The sequence below is a fragment of the Leptonychotes weddellii genome, unplaced genomic scaffold (assembly GCF_054177405.1).
Source record: "Leptonychotes weddellii isolate Sample4059 unplaced genomic scaffold, ASM5417740v2 HiC_scaffold_9057, whole genome shotgun sequence".
Classification (NCBI taxonomy): domain Eukaryota; kingdom Metazoa; phylum Chordata; class Mammalia; order Carnivora; family Phocidae; genus Leptonychotes; species Leptonychotes weddellii.
This window is the reverse complement of record NW_028062061.1, coordinates 1-8,335: the sequence shown is the minus strand read 5'-3', so window position 1 is coordinate 8,335 and position 8,335 is coordinate 1. Positions and strand designations below refer to the sequence as shown.

Here is an 8,335-nt window from a genome sequence, read left to right as displayed (position 1 = left end):
GCTATTCTTTTCTTCGATCTCCTGTTGAGTTTGTAGGTGTTCAGAATGGTTTGATCCCTATCCACCTGAATTCCTGAGAGGAGACCAAAGCCAGGTCTCCTACTCCTCCGCCATCTTGCTCCGCCTACCAGAACATTTTTAAGACCCCAAAAAAGAAAGCCCGGACCCATAAGCACTCGCTCCCTCCCACCCCCCAGCTCCTGGCAGCTGCCAGTCTCCTTTCCATTTACGTGGATTTGCCTGTTTTAGACATTTCACATGGATGGAATATACAATACGTAGTCTTTTGTGTTTGGCTCACAGTGTTTCCAGAATTTACCGTGTTGTAGCAGGTGTTGGTGCTCTTTACTTCCAATAATATTCCGTTGCCCAGACAGACCTCATTTCGTTTATCTGTGTGTTTGAGGAGGTGGACACGTGGCTTGTTTCCACATTTTGGCAGTTATGAACAATGCTACTCTGTGCGTGTGCACACTTCTGGGTGGACACGTTCTCAGTTGTCGTAGGAGGGGAATTGCGGGGTCACATGGTGAGACAATTTTTACCTTTTTAAGGAACTGCCATGCTGGTTTCAGAGTGACTTCCAGCACCGTTTGGTCACCAGCAGGTGCGTGAGAGTCGCAAGCCCTGCACACCCTCACCAGCTCTCACGCTGCCCGTCTCGCTGACCACAGCCCTCCTAGCACCCGTGTGCATCTCCCGGACGGCGGGTGATGTTGGCGGGTGATGTTGGTCATCCGTCCCGTGTGCTCGTGGGCCACTTGCTTATCTTCTTTGGAGGAATGTCTACTGAAATCTTTTGTCCAGTTTTAAATTGGATTAGTTGTGTTTTTACTGTTGAAATGCATTTCTCTGTCTGTTCCGAATACTAGATCACTATGATCCGCAAATGTTTTCTTTCATTCTGCGGGTTCTCTTTTCACTTTCTTCACAGGGTCCTTTGAAGCACAAAAGTTTTTTGTTTTTTTTTTTTAAGATTTTCTTTTTTTATTTGAGAGAGAGAGGGATAGCACGAGCTGGGGGAGGGTCAGAGGGAGAAGCAGGCTCCCCACGGAGCAGGGAGCCCGACGCGGGGCTCGATCCAGGACCCCGGGATCATGACCTGGGCCGAAGGCAGACGCTTAACCACTGAGCCACCCAGGCGCTCAAAGCACAAAAGTTTATTTTTTTGTGGTTGTTGTCACTGTCACTTGTGTGTTTGGTGTCATAGCTAAGAAACTTGCCAAATCCAGCCTCCTGAGGATTTGCCCCTTCTATGAGTTTTATAGTGTTAGCTCCCACATTTAGGTCAGTGATGCATTTTGAGTTAATTCCTGTAAATGGTGTGAGTCAGGGGTCCAACTTCATTCTTCTGCTTGTGGACGTCCAGCAGTCCCAGGACCATTTGCTTAAAAAAAAAAGGATTCTTTCCCCATTGAATTGTCTTCGTGTCTTTGTTGAAAATCAGCCACAAATGAAGGATTCCCTCTAGACTCTCAATTCCATCCCATCGATCTGTTTGTCTGCCCTTATGTCTGCACCACCATCTCTTCACCACCGTAGCTTTGTAGTGAGTTTTGAGGGGGAAGCGTGAGTCCTCCAGCTTTGTTCTTCCTTTTCAAGATTGTTTTGGCTGCTCTGGCCCTGATTTCCATATGAGTTCTGGGACCAGCTTGTCTACTTCTGCAAAGAAGCCAGCTGGGGTTCTAGGAGTGATTGTGTTTGTAGATCAATTTGGGAGTACTGTCATTTTACAATATTAACTGTAACCCACGAACATGGGGTGATGTTCCACTTATTTAGATCTTAATTTCTTTTGATAACATTTTATAGTTTCCAGCATATAAGTCCTACACATCTTTTGTTAAATTCTTCCTGTTTTTTATTCTTGCCGATACTATTGTAACTTGGGTTGTCTGTTGCTGGTGTATAGAAATACAGTTGGTTTTGTATATTTATCTTATATCCTGAAACACTGCCAAAATCACTGACTGACAGCAATAGTTTTTTTGGGATGTGTGTGTGTGCTGCTCAGGATTTTCTGCGTACAGGATCATGTCATTGCAAATAGAGGTACTTTACCTCCTCCTCTCCAATTTGGTGCTGTGACATCTCTTTCTTGCCTAACTGCTCTGGCTAGAACCTCCCGTACAAGGTGGAAGAGAGGGGTGAGGACAGACATCCTTGTCTTATGTCTGATCTTAGGAGGGAAAGCGTTCATCTTTCATTATGAAGTGTGACGTTAGCCGTGGGTTTTTCCTAGATGCCCCCGTCAGGGTGAGGAAGTTTCCCTTCCATTACGAGTTTGTTGAGTGCCTTTGTCATGAAAGGGTATTGGATTTTTTAAAAATGCTTTTTCTGTCTATAGAGAGGATTATGCAGTTTTTGTCCTTTATTGATATGGTGTATTTTATTGATTTCCAAATGGTGAGCCAATCATTTATTGCTGGGATAAACCCCACTTGCTCATGATACAGAATCCTTTTCATATGTTGCTGGATTTGGTTTGCATTCAGTATGTTACTAAGGATCTTTGCATCTATAGAGATAAAGACCATTGCTCTGGAGTTTTTTCTTGTAATGTCTTGAACTTTCGGACTTTCACTGGTCTTGTTTGGTTGGTTTTACGTCTTCCTTTGTTGTCTTTCCCTCCAGCGCGGGAGCTCCTTGGGGCCAAAGAGGTGTCCCATGAACTCAGACCTCCAGGGCCTGGCGCCCTGCCTGTTATGGAGGAGTGGGTGATGGTGACCCGAAAAATGACAGGCCCTTCTCCCTGTTTCACAGGACTCATGCCCATGCAGGACGCCGAGAGCATCCTCGTGCCATCATGCCACCCCTCCCCTCCGTGCCTGGGACAACAGGGGAGCTGCACATGGCTGACGCTGGCAGGTGTTTGGTCACTGAAAGGCAGGGAATTGACCTCGGTGGCCCCTTTTACAGGAGATCCATCATCACCTCTGGGTTTGAGGGCAGCACACAGCCCGTGTTCTTGGGGGGCCGTCTGCCTCAAGACCCAGAGTTCGTGGCCACGCCCAAGCCCACAGTCTGTAATGAGTGTGGAAATTTGGAAGTGACTATTTGATTTCTTTTTTTTTTTTAAAGATTTATTTATTTATTTGAGACAGAGTGAATGAGAGAGAGAGAGCACATGAGAGGGGGGAGGGTCAGAGGGAGAAGCAGACTCCCTGCCGAGCAGGGAGCCCGATGCGGGACTCGATCCAGGAACTCCAGGATCATGACCTGAGCCGAAGGCAGTCGCTTAACCGACTGAGCCACCCAGGCGCCCCGTGACTATTTGATTTCTTGTGGTAATTTGTATTTCTCTGAAATCTCCTCCAGAATATTTTTCAAAAAAAATGAGTAACTTCATGAGAATAGGATTAATAAGAGTGTTCTATATTGGTTCATTAATTTTGATAAATATACCATACTCCATACCAAGACAGTAAGAGAGAACTGGATGTGAGATATATGGAAACTCTCTATACTGTCTTCATAATAATTCTGTAAATCTGAAACGTTTACAAAATTTAAAGTTTATTTTAAAAAGTGTGGGTGAAGATTTAGGTTAAATTGTTGTTCCAAATAGTTGCCCAATTTCCTAGCACCTTTTATGGAGTAGTAAAGATTAATTTGTTCACCTGCTACTTATGTCCTGAATTCTCATTTTGTGGACTCGGGGTCATTGATCTACATATTCTTAGATGGGGTACACTTTCAAGCGCTCACAGCCATTCCCATCACTTATTTATAAAATCTTCTTAACCATCTTGGCCTTGTTTTCCCTCAAATAGGAAAGTATCAAACAATTTTATTGACATTTTATTTGGAAATGTACCAAACCCATGTTTTTGTTTTGGGCAAGAGTCAACTTCTTTGTGTTGATCTTCCCACTCAAGAGTATGGCTTGGTGCTCAATGTAGTCAAGCCTTGCTTTTGCTTCTAATAATTGTGTCATTTTCTTAGTGTGTAGACTTCTGTTATTTTTCTGATGGCGACTTCTGGCCACTAGTTTTGTTGCAGTCATGGGACGTGTTTTTCTTCTGGGTTTTGTTGACTTTCTGTGTCTTCCGTGTCTGGTAACCAGCCACTTTCTGAACTGTTTATTAGATCTGAGTGTTTACTCAGACTCTCTTGGATGTTTTTAAGCCACATTGTCATACCGTCTGCAGACATTCATTTGGTTTTTTCCCTCATTGCAGTGGCCAGACCTTCCAGATTGATGTTAAGCAACAGTGCTGGAATTGGGCCTGTCACATGTCTACCTTTAATACCCCTGACCGTGGGTCTAGGACTCTACTGTATCAAGGAAAATTGCTTGTGTTTCACAACTCTTTGTCTTGTTGTTGCAGCATCTCATGTTACTGGAATTTTCTAACAGATGGAAACCATACAGTTATTTTCTAAATGAACCTTATCAAAAACCACATTTTTTTTTTTTTTCCAACGTTCTCAAGCCTTTAGCTGTCCAGGTGGCCCAAATGACACGAGAGCCTTCACCTTAAGGGAAACTGTGAACTGCAGGACAAAGAGCAGAGCCCCAGCTCAGCCCGTGGACCCTGCTCCCGGAGCCCAGATGCCACAGGACGTGGCAGCCATCCTGTGGCCACCTTCTGAACGGAGACCCGGAGTTCTCAAGAGGGCAGGGATGGTGCGGAGCCGGCAGGAGCATGTTCAGGGGAGGGGTTGGTGAGGATGGGGTGGGCGGTCCTGGCAGGAGGGCCGGTGTGTGGGGACAGAGGCCACATAGGCAAGTCCAGGCTTCCAGGCTGATGCCCGGGTCTGACTCCCGACTCTGCCAAGCCTGGCACGTTTCCTCCTCCCCCACCCCTGGGGCACAACCCGCCAAGGTCTCGACTTCAGCCTGCTCCTCCTCCTGGGCGTCCCGCGGGGTGGACAGTGACCCCTGTGCCCACACCATCCTCCCAGCCAGGCAGCCCCTGGATGCCCCCCCTCCCCCAGGGGACAGGAGCCTGCAGGGTGGACCAGGCCTGTGTCCCGGGAGGGCCCCGCACACACACAGGCCTGGCCCGGGGAGGAGTTCACCACATGTTTATTGGGTAAAGATCACAGAAAAGACAGTCGTGGGTGCTGTCCACACATGGGAAGCAGTCCCTGGGGGAAATAAAGAACATTCTCGAGTCTGGGTTCGCGTCAGTCAAGGCATGTTTAAGGCACACAGCTGGTGGCCTCCCTCGCCTCGGAGGACACGGGTAGGCCTGCTGCTCGGGGGCGGGCGGGGAGGACTCTTCTTCCTCACTTTCTCACGGCCGCCAGGCCCGGCACGGGGGCGAGGGCCCCCCTTCCTGCAGGGCAGGCCTTCCACCACCGGCCCGCTCTGCCCTTGCTCGCCGGTGGGCCGCCGAGGAGCCCCCGCTCACACCAGGGGGATGGGGTAGGAGGCGCAGGCTGCCAGGCCGCACATGTTCTTCCCGCGCTCGATGAGGAAGTACCTGGGCGGACAGAGTGAGCGAGGCCTGGCTGGGGCTTCCTCACCACTGCCCTTTCTGGAATGTTCTACCATTCCCCAAGGTCTGACTCCAGGGGTGAGGGCCTGGCTTATCGCCAGGAAACCGCCGACCTGACTCTGGACAACTTTCCCTTCCGTCCCTCGGGCTGCCGTCTTGTGTCCACTCCCGCTGTCCTCACAATTTACCGGGGCTCCTTAGCCCCCACGAGGCCCTCGCTCCGTGACGGAATCGTCATGGGCCCCCCGAGGACAACGGGGTCTGACAGCAGACACGACGGAGCCCCTCCGGGGTGTGCACCTGGGGCCCCTGGTCCCCAGCCCCTTGCCCCTGGGAGAGGCTGTGAAGGGTCAGCAATAAGCTTGCGGCCTGGATCTCTCCGACCCGCCCCCCCAGCCGCCGGCTGGGTCCCGCCCACAGACCCTACTGGGACAACGGTCCCGACACAGAATCATCGGGATGTGGGGCCCAGGACAGGAGAGGGTTGCACGAGGGCATCTCGGGTGTGGGGTTCAGCCTCAGGCTCCTCCCCCGGGCCTGCACCGGGGCCCGGCTGACCAGCCCCGGCTCAGACGCCATGTACCTGACAGGGAGGAGACCCCCAGGCCCCCAGACTTGAGCAATGACGCCCCTCCCTGCACATGGGACCTGGATGCTGCTTACCCGTTCATCCCCCACTGGGGACCCCAAGAGTTCTTCACGATCCAGTAGGGTATCCCATTTTGTTCTCCGTACCCAACAGCCAGGACCGCGTGGTTGACTTTATCCGGAGTTTTATGACAAGACGTGCTGGAAACGGAAAATATAAAAGGTTTGAACACGCAGGAAGGAGGAATGCATCGGGACGGCTCAGCCCCGTCCGAGGAGGGTCCTCTGAGGCTCCGAAGCAGTGTTTCCCAGCGCGGGGAATCCGCTCCGCTCCCTCGGTGCCAGACCCTGTCCTCGGGAAGCTGCATCTGGTGGGGAGGCAGCCCGAGGAGGGGGTCAGCCCAGTGGGGATGGGGGTCCCTGGGAAGGCCCCTCAGTGTGGCTGTGGTGGGCAGTGGGCCCAGATCCCCAGGGTCCCCCAGCCCAGCTGACCCCGGACCCTGAGGGGGTGGGGGCCGCTGGCACGGCTGAGGCTGGTGCACCCAGGGAGCGCTCCCAGGAGGTGGATCCTGGCCTCCGCTGCACAAGGACACACGGGTGAGCGTGCATTTCTGGGCGGCGGGGTCTCGGGCAGCGCGGGGACGGGGAGGACACGTGCTGGATCTGAGATCTCCGTGGCCACGGCTTGAGAGGGCAGGACGGCCCTGGGACTCGGGCCTGCTCACGATGCGGGGCAGGTGAGTGGCCGGGGGCAAGGGTGAGGCGAGCCCGTCCCAGAACAGCTTGGGGGGAAGCCCCCAGCCCTGGATCCTGAGAGCAGCTCCTTCATCCTCCCACTCGGAATGGGGTTTTCGGAACTGGAGGCCGCTGCTGCCCTCGGGCTGGGTCTGCCCTCCCCGACGGCCGCAGGGTCAACGTGGGGTGTATGGAGGGCCAGCCCTGCCCGCCACGGGGACGCTGCCCGGCCCCTGTCCCTGCGGGGACCGCGGCTCACCTGGAGTAGACACCTTTCCTGTACATCATAAAGTCCCCGGTGACCTCGAAGGCGAAGCTCACGGGGTTGTGCAGGGCCACGGCTTCTACCATCGCCTCCTCGTCATTCTGTGGACACACAGCCTGGCACCTCCCTGCCCCCCTTCCCAAATACGGCCCTTTGCCCCGAGGCAGGGATGGGCGCCCGAGGGGGTGCGGGTGTCCGGAAGGAAGGAAGAGAAGGCTGTGTGGGACCAAACAGCCACCGAGGGGCACGCTGCCCCTCCTCGCAGTCCCAGGGATGTGCCACGAGCCGGCCTGCTGCGCCCACTGCCCAGCTGGCTGTGCTGGACGCTGGCCTCCCCGCGGGAACACCCTGCCCATCGGAGAGGAGGCTCGCCACTCACGATGGTGATGTTGGCCACGTCCTTCACGAAAGCGATGGCCTTGCTGGGCTGGAACTTGCAGTCACCGTCCTGTTCAGGGCAGCAGAGGGCGTGGAGCTCGACTCAGGGGGGCCCAGCCCCAGGCCGAGACTTCAGGCCTCCCCCGTGCCGCCTGCCGGCGTCTGCGCAGCCGAAGCTCCGAGCGCAGGGCCCGGGCGATGGGGTCACTCGAGAGGGGGTCAGAGGCATCCCTGTCCTCAAGGAGCTCACAGAGGCGACCCGGCCCAGCACTGCCTCCCGCGGAGGTGGGCTCGCGGAGCCTGGGGTACCCGGCGAGAACCGCAGGTGGGCAGGAGCCTGCCTGGCGGGGGCGGGGAGTGCCAGTCCCGGTGCGCACAGGTTCGCAGACACAAGGCAGGCCCGGCGGAGGTCACACGGAGGAAAGAGCGCGCACTCCCGAGACAGGACAGAAGGTGGGGACGGCGGGAGGCACAGCGTGGTGTTTGGGAGCGAGCCAGCAGCTGGGCCGGAGCCCCAGGTTTACGAGGGGCCACACAAGGCAGGTGAGTGGTCAGAGCGAGGTCTGGGAGACCACCTGGCGGCCCCGGGAGAGCTGGACGAAGGAGACAGGGTCATGGACGGACCGCAGGAGCGGTGTGGGGCCTCCGATGGCTGGCAGGCGGAACTCAAGTGAGGGTCTGGGGTGGTCAGCCCGCCAGGGGCCAGCAGGTTTTGGGAGGGCTGGTGTTGGTCATCAGTGAGGGGAAACGCTGGTGGAGCCACAGGTTTGGGGGCAAAGACAGGGCCGTGGACGGGCCGGGGTGAGGCGGCAGCAGGCCCGGGGCAGAGCGGGTGCAGGTGCTGGAGAGCGTGGTCAGCGTGAGAGTGACCGCATGGCCGGTGCTGACGGGCGGGAAGGGCGGCGGAGGCCGGCGCCCTGGT

General features: G+C 54.9%; 1 protein-coding gene across 1 annotated transcript; it reads right to left on the bottom strand.

Moving 5' to 3' along the window:
- Positions 1-5,016: 5,016 nt before the first annotated feature.
- On the bottom strand, positions 5,017-8,265 carry LOC145720006 (pro-cathepsin H). The gene is made up of 4 exons (XM_081811639.1): positions 7,415-8,265; positions 7,030-7,136; positions 6,111-6,236; positions 5,017-5,432 (listed from the first exon to the last, which is right to left on the bottom strand). The coding sequence occupies exons 2-4, from the start codon at positions 7,119-7,121 to the stop codon at positions 5,357-5,359; spliced, it is 294 nt and encodes a 97-aa protein (XP_081667765.1). The 5' UTR covers positions 7,122-7,136; positions 7,415-8,265; the 3' UTR covers positions 5,017-5,356.
- Between the last annotated feature and the right edge of the window lie 70 nt (positions 8,266-8,335).

Bases quoted from the DNA above. Each gene is read 5' to 3' on its own strand.
- LOC145720006 (XM_081811639.1), bottom strand. From the start codon at position 7,121: ATGGTAGAAGCCGTGGCCCTGCACAACCCCGTGAGCTTCGCCTTCGAG. The intron at 6,237-7,029 runs GTGAGCCGCGGT...TTCCGTTTCCAG, and splicing joins AGGAAAGGTGTCTACTCCAG to CACGTCTTGTCATAAAACTC. The intron at 5,433-6,110 runs GTAAGCAGCATC...CTGTCCGCCCAG, and splicing joins CCCCAGTGGGGGATGAACGG to GTACTTCCTCATCGAGCGCG.